This window comes from Vipera berus (assembly GCF_964194415.1).
Source record: "Vipera berus genome assembly, chromosome: 1".
Classification (NCBI taxonomy): domain Eukaryota; kingdom Metazoa; phylum Chordata; class Lepidosauria; order Squamata; family Viperidae; genus Vipera; species Vipera berus.
The window spans coordinates 152,187,920-152,204,779 of NC_138202.1; the positions used below are offsets into that span (position 1 = coordinate 152,187,920).

The 16,860-nt window shown below is 37.3% G+C and overlaps 1 protein-coding gene across 6 annotated transcripts in view; it reads right to left on the bottom strand.

The window, feature by feature from the left end:
* RBMS1 (RNA binding motif single stranded interacting protein 1) overlaps window positions 1-16,860 on the bottom strand; it is a 139,643-nt gene that overhangs the window by 35,024 nt on the left and 87,759 nt on the right. For all 6 annotated transcript variants that reach the window (XR_014026704.1, XR_014026705.1, XM_081329710.1 and 3 more), the window contains exons 3-4: window positions 11,477-11,535; window positions 4,940-5,031 (exon numbers count right to left, since the gene is read on the bottom strand). Coding sequence is in view for 4 of the 6 variants with exons in the window: in XM_081329710.1 (XP_081185836.1) it covers window positions 4,940-5,031; window positions 11,477-11,535 (151 nt within the window). In the remaining 2 variants the exon portion in view is untranslated. The remainder of the gene's footprint in view (window positions 1-4,939; window positions 5,032-11,476; window positions 11,536-16,860) is intronic.

Consider the following 16,860-nt stretch of genomic DNA (forward strand, 5'->3'; position numbering starts at 1 on the left):
TTGCATACCAATATTTTTCACCAACCAGAATTTGTAAGTTTTTTCCCCCCATTCTAAAATAAAAAGTTTCTTCAAATTAACATGAGACTAAGAATGCTCAAACCAAACACTTCACCTCAAATAATTTCCTCTTCTGGCAAACTTCTAAGCACTTCTCCAATTATCCTTTAACCTGTAAATTGCTATGGTATCAAAGAAGTATTTAAGAACACATTTATCATCTACATACATAAAACTCAGCATTGGCTAGGGATTTTTCAAGTGCACGGAATATATCATTAATTAACAAAATCTATGGCAAATCTGGACTTGTTGCTCTGTACTGTGCAAAGCTACTCTGGATAAAATTACTTTAGGCAAAAGCAACATGTAGGCTACTAAATAATACGAAGTATTTTAAAAATTAGTCTGATTTGGTAGTAAGAAAATATTCAGTTGTGCATAACTAATGCAAAAATTAAAGGCTGAATATTATAACTTTTTTTAAATCGACAAAAGTACAGACCTGAGGTGTATACACTATGACTGGGGCCCTATATTACCTCAGTGATCTCTAACATACCTCTTCTAATCCATATATTTTAAAATTTCTATAATCTATCTATGGCTCACAACTAGAAATTCTATCATCGTCGTCGCCATCGCAACCTAGAGATCACGGACAAGTCCTAAATTAGACTTTTCTGTGAAACAGGTTTTTTTTTACGTAAACACATTTTTTTAAAAAAGGAAACAAATAAAATCTAAGTTTGCAGTCTAAAGTGGTACAAACCAGGCACAGATATATCAGTTTGCAAGGAATGGCCACATCTAAAATATGACTTGATTCACTTATTAAGCTAATCTATGGTCTGATTAATCATGATTTCTTGAATAATGTGTACTTTATTCATATCAGCTATAAAACATGATTGCAAACTACAATAGGTAGGTTCATGTCACTTGATAAATCAACTGCAAAACAATAAACTACATTGTGATTTAGCATGATGTGCAAACTCACCTATGCATGTTGGAACTAATATGTAACAGTATCAAGTAAATTCAGTCTCTTTACATGCAAAATTAATGCATTTTTTGTTCTTTTATGCTTGCTGGGAGGGACTCTACCCAAGCAAATATTTAAATCAGACATCCTCACTGATTACAACAGAGTTACTTATCAAATTAGGTCACTATTATGATATGCATTTTAAAAAGCATTCCCTACTGCTCTTTCCATTTTATGCCACATAACCAATGCTTATTTTAAAAAGATATATTTAGTGACCATTCAAAGTTACAATGGCAGTGAAAATGGTCTTGTGTATGACCATTTTTCATACACAAGACCATTGCAGTATCCCCATGGTCACATAATTTATATTTGGATGCTTGATAACTGACTCACATTTATGATAGTTGCAGTGTCCGTATTATTAAATTTAACAACTGCAGTGATTCAGTTAACAAATGTGACAAGAAAAGTCGTAAAATGGGGCAAAAGTCTCTTCAATTTGTCACTTAGCAACATAAATTTTAGGTTCAGTTGTGGTCGTCATCAAGGATTACCTGTATAAAGCTATATAATAATAAAGTCAAAACTTTTAAATGTTATAAATAAGAAAATAGATTCCATTAAATAGTGCATCAATTGTACAATCTCCTCTATACAATGGATTACCTCAATCCCTTTCAGTCAATGCAAATTATGACCATTTTACTGGATAAACTTTGTTGTGTCCTAGACAAAGGGAATATAGTCCTCTTAGTCACGTAAAACTCTCAGAACAATTTGTTATTGTCAATCATTATATCTTAACAAGTTTCCTTTGGGGGTCTGGGAGAAAGGTTACTCCTTTAGAGTGGTTTCACTCCTTCCTGAATAGGTTAGTTTCAGACAGTAATGTTGGAAGTTGAGTGGCTGAATCTTAGGCTACTGCTTTGTAGGGTGCAACAAGCCTCAAACCTGTCTCCCTGCAATTTAACAGTTGTATGAAATTGATGGGAGAGGTCACCTGTCAGTTTGGAATGAGGTCTCTTTAATATAATGATGATAACCCAATTGTACATCCCAAACATGTGGATATGCAGTAGAGAGCCTCACATAGTATGGGGGCTATGGATTGTACAAAATAAACTAAAAGAAAAGATGGGAGGTAAGATTGGTCTTGGGTGGGATCACACACCTTCCAAAGAAGCAGCCTGGAGGTTCTTCTGGACAACTAATGATTAACCAGCAGGTAGAATCTCTGGTCAGGGAGTCATTACCCAACTTCAGCTAAGGCCTTGGCAATAGTTATGCCTTTGTCCTCGTGACGCAAGACAATTGGTGTAGAATCTGTTTACCTGGATCAGGTAAAAGCAGGCTTCAGTTTGGTGCTACCAGTTTTGTGGGCACTGCGTTAGTTATCATTAGGCTTCAAAGTGCTACTTTTATAAAGTCCTACATGGTTGTACTTCTATGTATTATTGGATTTGAACCGTGTGTTCTGCGTAGGAAGGGATGTTTCAGATCTGCCTCCTCTAGAGATGGGTGGCCATCCTGTCTATGTGATAATATCTATACCTACACTGTTATCTTTTAGGAGGGCTGTAAAGATGGTTTTCTTCTTCCAGTTATTTGGGGTTTAAATTGCTTATTTTCTTGATCATTATCATTGACAATGGATAATAAGGTGAAATTTAGGTTTTGAAATTTAACTTTAACCAGATTTCATGAAATTGTATAGTTTTATAGCACTTAATTCTGTTTGTGTGCTTTTGTAACTGAATCAGCTAGAGTGGTTTGAATATGGCAAGATGTAAATTTTATAACAGCCATTATAGCATGTGAGAAGACCTCTGTAGACATGTATAAATAGTTTTATTTTTGTTTGATGTCACATATATAGACATTAAACAATATGACACAACCATTAACAAAGAGACCCAAAGAACAAGGCACATTGCATTTGACTTCAGAAAGAGCAAATGTTTTCGTACATGTGATAAAATATGCATTAATACACATATGGTTTACATTTTGTTTTCCTGGAATTCATCCAAGAATATTTCTATTAGCTCTGCTTTTCCTCAGCTGAGAATCCTAGGGAAAGTACAGCATCACTGAAAATGCGGCAATACTTTACACTTGGGAACAGGACTAATATTATAAAAAGGCTATGTCTGGCCCCTATTTAATCTTTCTAAAACACAAGCACAATAAATAACTTAAAAGTTCAAAATAGCAAAGATTTTTCAACCTGAAAGGAGACATCTTAAAAGAATAGCTACTAAGTGTATGGACTTGCCTGCCATTATCAACAAGGGATTCAATGTACATCAGCTCTAATGAAATAGTATGGGCAATTCAAGGCTCGCAACATAATCTCTTTCTTCATATGCCCCTTCACCATTTATGGAACAGGTAAGAGTGACTACAAGTAAAAAAATAGCCTTCAGGATCTTTGGCAAATGCTTGCTTCCAACATCTTGTATTGGACTATCTACATATTATCTTTAATATACTGCATGCATCAATTTTTCTCCCCTTCCTAAAACTGGTGATGGGAAGGCTCATTGGGATTTGCAATGTACTGTAATATTTTCTCCTTCCACTGTAGCCTGATCCAGAACAAGCTTCTCCTCGTGCTTGTAATTTGAAGTATTAAAAAAAGCTCTCTTTGAAGAAAGCTGGGCCTTATGATAGCTATGTAACACTGGAAGACTTGGTAAAGGACTAGTGAGAAATTACCTATAGCAGAGGTAGGCAACCTCGGCTCTTTTATGACTCATGGACTTCAACTCCCAGAATTCCTGAGTCAGGAATTCTGGGAGTTGAAGTCCATGAGTCATAAAAGAGCCGAGGTTGCCGACCCCTGACCTATAGACATCATTTTGAAATAGTAGCAGTGAAACTTTAAATTATGTTTATTTATTCCCAATATAAACTTAGAAGAAATTATGCTACTTCTGAACAAATAAGGCCAGCTTTGCAACAATTCTTTTCAACTTTTTCTTGAAGACAAAACAGAGAAAAGAAAAAGAGGTTTTTTTCCCAGACAGACAACCTGCCAATTACAGTAAATAGTTTCTGAGAGAGAACATTTAATTTATTTACAGCAGTCACAGTATCAAGAACTATAGGTCCAAGGTTACAAAATCAAATCATCTCAAGTAGAACATTTCCAAGGATAATACTTTGCTCTGTAAGTAGAGGTATACATGAGACACTCAATTTACTGCACAATACTATACATTTGTCTTTGGAAGTTAGCATTGCTGAGTTCACTGAGGTCTGTTATTACCAGTCTAAATGGTTGGTTCACTTCAGAGGTCCTTCAATAAGCATGCAGAAAGTTTCCATTTTAAATTTAAAATTACAATTTAATTTATTCAGCTAGTGGTCTATGGTTTGGGCACCAGGCTACAGCCTAGGAGACTTTGAGTTCTAGTCCTGATTTAGGCATGAAAGCCATCTTGGTGACTTTGGGGCCAGTTTTATGTATATTCACTGCCTTATTTTTAAAAATAACAAAATAGGGTTAAACATTTGTACAGCAGTTCAACTCAAACACAATTTGAACTATTATCCCTAACGATGTTTTTTTATTTAAGAAATATGTTGTTGTAAGGGAGTTTATATGGCTACAGATCAACATTTATCCATCAAGGCAATTTCTACAAATTATGGAGAATTCTGGGTATTGAACCGGACACAGCTGAAAATTGCTATGGTTTGGAACACTGCTTTAGATCAAGTTAAACAAATTAACACAGGAGCCTAATAAAATTACGTTGAAACACACCAAGTCTTAACAGCTTGCTTCCAGGTTTTATAAAGGCACAGCCTGGTTGAAGACAGATGGACAATGGAATAGTGCAATGATTGCTTTAAATACAGTCTTCTCTCTTCTTTAGGTACTATTTAGGTTGTACCAATGCCACACACTGATCTTTCGCTAGTACATTATCTTACCTTTGCCATCTGTGCTTGAACTCCAGTGGCCTTCAGAGCAGATACGGCTTTCTGAGCTGCAGCTGGACTATCAAAGTCCACAAAACCATAACCTAAAATTTTTAAAAAAATGTTTAATAAGAAACGTTCACTTTTCATTCTACTTAAAGGTACAGAATTGGAGGCTTATTACAATAAATGAATATTTTATTTTATTTTCTAATGATCTCATTAGAAATTACAGGAGGATTTATTGAATGCCATTCAGCAAATGTCATGCCTGAATGGAAGATCTGAAGCTGGTTCTCCCACATCCTCGTTTTCTTAGAAGCTTATAAATAATCATGCAGGCCTTAAACTTATTTCACCTTCGTATATAGATTTTGGGGCAAGAACAGATAGAACCAAAGTACTTCTGAGTCTTCTGAATGGTGCACATATATGACCTATAAAAACATACCACTGATGGAATTCCTTCAGCATGTTTTTGAGAAATATTTTCCAGGTACCACAATGTATACCCAATATATTCTCCAGCTAGAAACTGTTATACTCAGGATTGATACAATAATGATACCCTGAGCTACTGATTATATAGTAGTGGTCTAATCCAGGGCTTTTCAACCTTTTCACCCATTGTACCACTTTTAGGATATGGCAACATCTGAGTACCCCCCCCCCCGTCGCCTAGCAAGGTGTCAAAAACTTGATGACCAAAAAAAAAAGGGGGGGGGAAAGTGTTGTAGTCCTCGACTTACAACAGTTTGCTTAGTGACTGTTCAAAGTTACAATGGCACTGAAAAAAGTGCCCCCCAAGCCACAGCCGAGCAAGACACCTGCCTGCCGGCCTGGCGGCACTCTTCCTCCTATCCGAGGTTTTCATTGTTGTGAGCATTTCTGTTGAGGATTGGCAGCGGGGCTAGGGGGGTGGGTGTTTAGTTTTTATTCCCATCTGCTGGGTGGTTGCAGCAGGTTTTGGTCACTGCACATGACCCTGGGACACTGACCGTCATAAATATGAATCAGTTGCCAAGCATCTGAAAGTAAATCAAAAGACCCTGACAGCCCCAAAGAAGCACCGATCAGCTGGAAAGTGGCACTGATCCTGGCGCTTCCACTGAGCCCTTACAGCCCTGCAGCTCCAGCCATCTCTTGCTCAGGCTTATGCGGTGCTGCCACCGGTTCAGCTCATTCCCCTCCCCCACTACCACTTTTCTAGGATGGTCGCGTACCACCTGCCAGGTGCCAATGTACCACAAGTGGTACCCGTACCACTGGTTGAAAAGCCCTGGTCTAATCCCTCTGATTTCTGATAAATTTATCAGCAAATGGAAAAACTCTATCTTACATGAGTTGAATCACTGTGACTACTCTCTGGGAGCCTTACTAGCCTTAGCTTTGGTCAAACCAAAGCTAAAATAGGGCGGATAATAATAGATACAGAAAACTAGGAAGCTCAGTCCTATGGGCCAGTAGTGGTCTACCTGGATGCTTAACCCTTTAACCATAGTTTAGCCAGGAAATTGAGACATATTGAAATATCCAAAAAATAACTATTCATAAATGGCTTTGCATGTGGAAAGGTCATATTGAAACCACTGCCCAGTTTCTTCCATATTCTCCATTTTATCAGCCTATTTGTACATGCTATTTGATATGGTTAGTATCTAACTATTCAGGCCATCCAGATTGATTTTATTTCAGGTATTTATTGTCTCAACGAATTGCTAGTCTCTATAAAAATTGCTAAATACTATTATATTACCTGCAAACAATGAGAGGGAATAATTGCACAATTATTTTTGAGAGCAGACTAGTATTTTATATTCATGGTTTTATTACTCTATATTTTAGCTTATTTAACTGTAACTAATCATTCATAGTCTACTGTCAGCATTTTTGTTGCATTAACATAAACATTAATTTAAATCTATTAACATAAAAGATTCCTTTTAGGTTTAGTTATTTAGATTAGACTTAGGTTTAATGTTTGTAATTTTATGTTCTATTTTTTTACTGCAGTCATAGTTGTATGTGTTGTAATACATTTTATTTTGCTAGTCACTCACTAAAATAAGTTTCTTCTTCTCAGTCAGTACTGGGTCTGTCTATTGAGTTTTCTTATGAAAGCTTTTAATTAGCTTCCCATGACACCAAAATATAAGACTTCTATTTACTGTCAGTTTAATATAATCAGGTTCTGATGCTAGTTAGGAAACTAATATTAAACCAATATTATAACCAAATCTGTTTTAGTAAAAAACAAAAAATGCTTAAAGTTAAGAAGATCAAAAGGTCAAACCATGTATGTATAAGAAAGAAATAAGTATAGTGTGGATAGTGTAAGCAATTGAATATTTTCTTGGGCTTAATAAAAGTATAGTTTATTTTTATTTTTATTTCTTTTTATGCTACAATTTATAAAGGCAGATTAATCATGTAAACTTTTAAAAGAAAGCAAGCAGTCATGCTATAAGCCTAGTCATATGTGCTAGTTTAATACTTTGTGTTAGCAAAAGAATAACAATAACTAATTCTGGTATATTTATAACACAGAGTAATCTCAGATTTAGTTCAAGTGTGCTTATACCTTAGTCTGTGCGATGACAGAACCGGAACTGCCTATGAAATAGCTTCCTGAGTCCCAATCTTACTATAAATCACTAATGTAAGTTACAACTAAATGAAAAGTTAATTTGAAAATCATGTCTTGAGATGTCTATCTGGATGCCACGGTTTATTTATTGCAGCATATTCCATTCACTACAGAATATTTATAATCACGCTTTCATTGATTACCATATGTACAGCTACTCTTCAGTCTCCATTTTTATGAGTATATACTTTCATTACTCATCCACTGAATATACTATTGACATTTCATAAGCTGAAATGGTGACATCTCCTCCTCCTGAAGAAAATGGCTAAGATTTATTTGTGCTAAGTTCCTTGTTGTCCTGTTATGCACTGCAATATCATTACAAAAAACCATGCATTTGCGTCTTCACAAAATATAGCACGAATTGGGCAAAGTTGAAGGCTGAATAGAGCTGGTCAAAATCTGAACAGGAAATTCAGTACATCTAACGAGAGATGATATCTGGACCACATGTATACTAAATTAAATGACTATCACCTCTTATATGTAGTAGTGGTACTAAGAGTATTTGGGATTTCCTGTATTCACATTTCAGAAAAGGATTTTCAGGACTCTTAAGGTAAGAATTAGGCAGCATTCAAACTGAATTAAATAAAATATTACAAGTTGGGAGAAAGAATAGGTATTGCTATTCATCAATAATATTAATTTTTCATAGGTTTAAATCCAGCCCAAGTTTAATATCTCATATAACATGTTTAATGGACTTATAGTTCTATTGAAGTAGTAAATGTGGTAGAAATAGTTCGAAAACTTTCCAACAGTCCAAGTTTAATTTGAAATAAGTGACTGGGGAAGGGTACAAATAAAAGAACTTGTGTTTTAATTTTTTTTTAAAAAATCAGATCTTTGTACAGAAATCATTTTTATTACAAAATGACCTTAAATCTGAAAACTGTCAAGGTCCAAAATGTAATTTTATCAATATGTACAAAAACAGGTGACTATACAATGACTTTATAACTAGAGCCCCTCTGATATTGCATCAAGGGATTACAGCTTGGAATTTACAGTCTATAACTATGTTCGTTGTGTGAGGAAGTGAATAGTTTTTTGCTGACTAGATTTACACGCCCTTTGTATTCTTGAGGGACCCTCTAGAGTACAGGTAGTCCTTGACTTACAACAGTTCCTTTGGTGACAATTCAAAGTTGCAATGGCTCTGAAAAAAATGGCATGACCGTTTTTCACACTTACAACCACTGCATTAACCCCATAGTCATGTGATCAAAATTCAGATGCTTGGCAACTGACTCATGTTTATAATGGTTACAGTGTCCTGAGGTCATGTGATCACTTTTTGTAACTTTCTAACAAGCAAAGTCAATGGGGGAAGCCAGATTCACTTAACAACCATGTTACTAACTTAACAAGTGCAGTGATTCACTTAACAACTGTGGCAAGAAAGGTTATAAGCTAATGCAAAATTCACTTAACAATTGTGTCACTTAGCAACAAAAATTTTGGCCTCAATTGTAGTAAGTCGAGGACTACCTGTAATATGGGAGAGGTAGGAGCTACAATGGAAAGGAAGACTAGACTATGCCACAACAACTATGACACTCCAGTGGTGGGATTCAGCCAGTTTGCACCACTTCGGCAGAACTGGTAGCTAGCTTTTGTTGGCCAGGCCCAGAACTGACTTCCGGAAGCCCACCACTGTGCCAATCCCCACATAATTTAGCAAGGAAACTGCAGTGGATCTGTAAACACTTTGCCAAGAGAAAGAACCATTCTTCCTACAAAAAAGATCAACCCTTTAGCTATATGCAATTAATTAATATTAAGTAAGAGCGCATATTTAAGTTTTTTTTAAAAAAATATCCAGGGATTGAATTCGACTTTAATAAAGATTTGATTTGATTGATTTGTGGATTGGGTGGAACACAGTAACTTTTTCACCCAAACTTGTTACTGGCCATATATTGATTATATTAGTCTATAAAATAAACTAGTTTAGTTTTGGGGAACAGGTACTACCCTAATAATTTGCCTTGTATAGTTAATAAGTCTAAATATGCTGTTTTCAATATAGTTGAGAATTGCTTGCTGTTTTGAAGAGGCATCTAATTCTCAGATTAGATAGGCAAAACAGAGGAAAGGTGGAACATTTGCTATATTAAGACATTTAAACAGAGAGAGTATCTTGACTATGATTATATTGTGTTGATTATGATGAGTAACAAGATTACAATTACAAAAATTAACACAAGGCTATGTGATTTCATTTCTGATGTGCAACATGAAACAAGGCACAGCTGAATAACTTCTTTTATATGGGAAATTATATTTGACAAATGTTCTGTCTTGATTCTTTCTGATTTATTATTTTCATTTTCCCCTCTAAAGCTCTGTGCAGAGAAAAAAAAATATCTCCTGCTTTTTGCAATGGTCTCCAGGCTCAGCGTTTTCTGAGTTCAAAAACTCAGAACTTGGGAAGGCCAAGCAGGAGAAGAAGTATATCTCATGTAGCTCTAGAGGTCCTTTGGGACCAGAATGATCCTTAGCCCATTCAGCCCACCCTAAAAAGGACATTTACATTAATGCAAACTTACACCTGTCAATGCTAGTTCTACCCCACTGCTCAAAATAAGATACTTTAAAAAAACACAACAATATACCATGTGTAAACATTTAGAAAACTAGAATATGCTGTACAGTAAATTCTGGAGGGGAGAGAAACAGCAAATATGTACAACACTCTACTACGTAAGGTTCTAATGAATTTAGATATGTTGGTACAGGACTGTAGTTAATTTAAGCACCATCTTTTTACTTCTATGTACATCTTTCAACAAATGCTTCTAACATTAATTATGAATCTAGAACAAAAAATACAATATGGAAAAATACAAGTTTTAGATAAATAGGTCTCTTGAGGTTAAAATCCACTTGCATACTATGGAAAAACTGACTGGGCTGAATTTTCCTGATTAGAAAGCATTCATCTGCTTTTGGAAAGTAGGACTAAAACTCAGTATGTGACTGTTTCATATTGTATTCTACTTACTACTGATTTTGTGAGGAAGTGATCTAATCATAATCACAGTGAATTCTGAAGGTCACCAAACCAAATTAATGTACTCAGTGTCTCAGAGAAAGAAGTTTATTATTTTTCCTACCTATAATTATGCCAGTGAAAATGAAACCCTTTCACCCTCTCTCCATTATATTCCAAACGAACAGAACACAAACACAATTAGGGGACTGGAACATGCAATTAAGAACTACTTAACACTCACCCATTCTAATTAATAAAGCCAATTTACACAATGTGTAATCTTTCTGGATACTTTGTATAGTCAAATGGTACTCATCTCAGCAGGCAAGGAAAATTCATGTTCAAACTCCCCTTTCTTTTCGGAAACAGAGGCTCAATGCCACACAGTGGCACGCCTGTTAACTCTGACTGGAGTCATCATAAGCATCCATGTGAGTTTTAGTATTTTTAAAAAATATTTATCTATTGCCCTTATAGCCCAATTTTTGCTGACTCTTGGCAGCTTTGTAAATAAAATCAGAACAACATATAAGAAGATACTTATTATCCAAGGAACAACATAATGCTATTAATAGAAGTACCTCTTCATATTCAACCCTAAGGTTTATTGGAATAAGAAGATTCTGATGGCCACCCTAAAACTCAGCAAGGTTGGAGCTATATGGCTCTTGGGGAGAATGTCACTCCAGAGGGGAACAACAACTGAAAAGGTTTGCCTTTGTGGACGTTGTTGGTGACATTACCTGAGAGATAAAACCCAAAGCGTATGTTGCAACTGTGTGGTAAGGAGAAATGGTTCAATGTAATGCAAAGCTACCATACTTTAAAAAGGGGAAATAATAATAATTATAAGTGATTTTAAAATCAAAGTTGAAAAAGGAATTGAGAATGAACATACCTTTGCATTTGTTTGTTGTTTTATCCAAAATAGCTTTCGTAGATACAATTTTCCCATATCTAAAATTTTAAAAACAAACCAGAAGTTAACCTACAACAAAAGACAACATTGATTGTGTTACTAGCTCTCCCAACTAGAGTAAACATTAAAGCTTTGTGCTAAATGTCTACAGAAAAATCAGTTTTATTAGACAGATCGTGCAGAGCTGGTTTACTCAGCAAATTTTTCATTAATAGAAAACTGATAAATCCTTGTTACAACTCCCTGATATTACTTAATTCTGTATCAGTATTTAATTAGTCAAACAAGTCAAATTAGTTACGGTAATACAATTCAAGTCACCACCAATGGCAGCACCGTCTGTCCATAACATCCCATTCTAGAAAGGTCAAACCAGCTAAGAAGCAAAACAGACTCCCAGGGACAGAAGATCATAACGTTTATGATCTTTCTGTAATACAGGAAACAAGTCAAATTCTTGGAAATCATAGACATGCAATAGGTGAAACTGCTTTGGGCCTAAAATGATTTTGTCCTTAAATTTGATGCATGGCATGCAAAAGACTTTTCAGGTATGATATTGCTTTGTGCTTCAAAGAACGGCTGTCTGATCTGTTTTCTACCTACTAAAGAATGTGCATGTCTCACTAAAATGGGGAAACTTTTGATAAGAAAGGGGCTATTGTATTTCAAAAGATGAAGGAATATTTAGTTACTGTCTGTCACATAAAGCACCTTCAATTAAAAGCTGTTGTAATCTGAAATAAACAGAAAAAATATAGGCAGAATACAGTAATCGCACAGATAAAATGGCTGCATTTATTTGACATAATTCCCACCTTTCCTCCAGTGACATGCCTAGGGCTTCTTCCTTGACTTTTTCAACTGCACTGCCATGCCCTACCAAACCCCAATGTGAATCCAAAGTAATTTCAACATGTGCTTTAAATATAGCAAAGTGGTTGCGTATTTCATTCTAGAAGAATTTCCCAAATAACAGGAACTGCCTTCAAGCGTGGCACAAACAGGCAGTCTTTAATGATTATTGTGGTGCTGACCAGATCTATTTTATATTAGAATAAATTGCATCTCAACGCACACTCTGCTCGTGCTTGCAGATACTGTTGTTTGCTGCAAGATTTGTTTTCATTAGGCTATGGAAGGAAAGCTGCATTTTAGTTTTTAGGGTATAGAAGAACTTATATTTCCTCTTTGTGCCCAAATAAGCATACAGTCAAACACTATGTGAACCCCAAATATAAACTCCTCTGTGTTATACTCTGCATATAGCAGAGTTACTCAACCTTTCCTTTTTTGTAAACTGGCGGGTGTAGGAACAGGGGATGGTTCCACACGAGCAGCAGACAAGCGCAAGCATACACGCTTTTCCACTCCTTGTGCTTGTCCACCATAGTGGGCTGTGGCCCAGGGGTTGGGGACCCTTGGTATATAGGACTGAGCTGCCACAGTTAAAGTGCTGGTTATGAATTTTAAAGCCCTAAGCCAGAGGTAGGCAACCTTGGCTCTTTTATGACTCGTGGACTTCAACTCCCAGAATTCCTGAGCTAGCCATGCTGAGGGGAAAGGGTGATGTTTCCATGCTGAGCCATACTGGCTCAGGAATTCTGGGAGTTGAAGTCCACTAGTCATAAAAGAGCCAAGGTTGCCTACCTCTGCCCTAAGCAGTTTAATTGCAAATTACTTGAAGGACCTTTGGTATCTTCCTTCAGGCCTCCATTCTTAGGGCTATCCCTGCCAATAAGCGATCCCTGACATTGCTGAGAGAGAGAAGAGAGAATTTACTACAGGCCTTATAAACTGTCCAGATCAGGGGTGTCAAACTCCCGGCCCACGGGTCGGACGTGTCACCGGAAGCCACACCCACCCCACTGCTGGCGAGTTTGACATGTGTGATCCAGATGTTTTGAATTGTCCAGATGTTCCAATCATTTTTTTATAACTATGGGGAGTATTCAAGTTACTATTAAGTAAATGTAATATGCTGTGCTTGTTCATTGGTTTTATAAATTATTTTTTATTGTCTTGCCTAGTGATTCAAAGCAAAATTGAACAGCCCTCCCTCAACAGAGGGGAAGGGATACACCATCACCTATCTCCTGTTTACAACTCAGTCCCAAGAAGGATCCACACTCTTCTGCATTCTCATTCAGGTGACTCTGACGATATAGATCAGTGATGGCGAACCCTTTAGAGACCGAGTGCCCAAACTGCAACCCAAAACCCACTTATGTATCATTGGGTACCGGGTGGGCGTGGCCATTTGGGTGGGTGTGGCCCATTGGGTGGGCATGGCCCATTGGATGGGCATGGCTGCAGTGGTAACAGCAGACTGGGTGGGACTAAAAAGTTCAATCAATTCCAACTTTGCAAGAACTTTTTTTTCCCACGAGAAGTTGAAATCGATTGATTGATTGATTGAACCTTTTTTTTTTGCACACGGCGGCGCAGGCCTAAAGCGAAAAGGTTTTATAAAATCCAGCTGAAGGCCTAGGACTGGGGCAATGGCGCGTGTGCCCACAGAGAGGGCTCTGCGTGTCACCTATGGCACCCGTGCCATAGGTTCACCACCACAGATATAGATCAACTCCCAGGTGGCTTCAACCACTCTCAGAGTGCTAAGGACAGGCTGACTGCAAACAATATAAATCCTTCCATTCCCCACCAGTTAGTTAGAACTCTAAGAAGCTTCTTGGATGAAAAGCAAAATGTTTTTAAAGAAAAAAAAACCAAGAAAGTCTAGTTGCCTTTTGAAAAACGCTTCTTTGGGACAACCATGAAATGTTCATTGAGACTCTCCACTGACATTTACTCTAATCTGACTTTATCAAGTTTCATACAGCTGACAAATAAGCCACTGCTAAAAAAAATGGCAATTGATGCTACCTGCACTATCATAGCTTATAGTAGTTCCAAGCAAACTCTTCACTGTTTTTTTATCAGTCTACAATCCAGGCTCTGTGATGACTCATCCCCACATACCTACCTATCTTTCTCCACCCAGTCTTTCTCTCATGTCTGGATTAAGTCAAAGGAATTTAAGAACTGAAATAATTCTTTATTGATATTAAATGGACACTATAAGAATCTCCTTTTTAGCTCTCCTCTTTTTTTGTCATGTTTATTTTAATCATGTAGTTTCTTCTCTCACTTTTTTAACCGCTACTGTATTTTTCAAGATTTCTACAGCCTCCTGGGACTAGCTGAAGGAAATGAGAAGCAGAGCTGCTTGTTATCCACATAAGCCCAAACCCCTGGATGACCTCTCTGAGTGGTTTCATGAGAAGCCCACAAAGCCTTGAGAAACCCCCTGTATAGCTTGTGCGTGTGTGTACACACACACAAATTTTTCAATATATTATTTTTTATTTACACACACACACACACACACACACACACACACACACACACACACTCCTTCCAAGGTCAGTAAAATGAAGATCTAGATTCTTGGAGGCAATATGTTGACTCTGTAAACTGCTAAGAGAGGGCTGTAAAGCACTGTGAAGTAAGTTTAAGTGTATATGTCCGTGTGTGTGTGTGTGTGTGTGTGTGTGTGTGATCTGCAAATATCATTTAAATCACCCCAGTAAGTCTTTGAAGGTATATCTGGTTGCCTGATCCTAAATAGAACACTTTTTTGCCACTTGAACAAGCTCTGCCGGAAGACAGTGTGCACTGCAGGTTGGTGAAGATACTGGATTTTTAGCACTGTTACAAATTCGTACTTATGTCTCCAAATGGATTCCTACCTATGTCTAATGATGTTTTTATTCCTTCTCATCCAACTATCTTAGTAGCTTGCAGTGTGAGGCTACCAATGAGTTTGGGCCTCCTCTTCTGACCGCTCGCTTGTGTTCTTGCAATCTGGTGGTTAGCTTCCTTCCTTTCTGTCCTGCATAGTCAAGGGGGCAATCCACACACAGGATCTGGTAGATTACATTGGAAGTATCTTCCACCTCCAAGTGATCTTTAAAATGCATAATTTGTCCTCGTATGGTAGCCTTTTCTTCTAATGCAGCTTTTCTTCTAATGCCTTCCTAATTACAACCAGTGGCAGACCCAGATTTTAAAATTATCAGGCAATGTCACCTCTATTTCTAGAAAAGGAAAGAACACAGTTCCTTTGAGGCATATATGTGAGCGATGCTGACAGAATACCGAACAGAAACTCAGCAAGCAGGTTCAAGAGAAAAGAGAAACTCTCTTCTTTCCCCATGGTGCCTAAAGCCATTCCAACTGGTTTTGCTTGCTCCTTCTAATCCTCACAGAACTTCTTTATCCATTGGAAGCAGGGCAAGTAGTCCTCGACGTAGGATAAGTCACTTAGTTACCAAAATTATGACAGATCTCCAAAAGGTACATACGACCCAGTTCTGGAATTCTGATGGATGCCCTCCCCCACAGTCACGTGACCGTACTTCAGGAACTTGGCAGTCAGCCCACATCTAACACCCTTGGCAATGACCTGTGATTAGGTGACTGTGATTTATGACATTTTTGCCTAAAACTGGCCTTTACTTCTGATTTTTGACAAATACGTCTCATAGCGATCAATGGGCTTGCTTAACAAGTGTGGATTTACTGAAGGATCATGGTGATTCATTTAACGGCCATCACAAAAACGTTGTAAACTCAGATTGGTCACATGGTGACCCATTACACGACCATCATAACTTACACCCTTATGGTCATAAGTCAAGCACTACTTATATTCATTTTGCAGTTTGAGGATTAGTACCAATATCACAGGACAGTGAATGAGACCAGAGCAATGGAGCAATATAAAGGGAATCCGCACTTAAGCATCTTAAAGACTTTCAATTCTTCCTTCAAAAAACCTTTCATTCCACATTTATTTAATAAAATATGAATTCCACAGGTTGATGTGTGTGTGTATGTATAATATATATATACTGCTCAAAAAAATAAAAGTAACAGAAAATAAGACATCCTACTATTAAATACAGTACATTGTGTTAAGTGTTCCCTTTATTTTTTTAGCAGTACATATATAAATAAAATATATATAAAATAAAGTATGAATTTCTTTGTGAAGATAATTTAAAAGGAGATGTGGGTCTATTCAAGGTGCTGGTGATGACCTATAAAGCCCTAAATGGCATGGGTCCTGATTATCTTAGGGAGCACCTGTTGCCAGCGTCAACTTCCCATCGTCCCGTGCGCTCCCACAGGGAAGGCCTCCTCAGGGTCCCGCCGGTCAAGGAGTGCCGGCGGGTGATTCCCAGGGGTAGAGCATTCTCGGTGGGCACGCCTGCCCTATGGAATCAGCTGCCGGTGGAACTCCGGATCGCTCCCAACCTTCGTTCGTTTCTCTGGGACCTAAAAACCTGGCTATTTGAGCT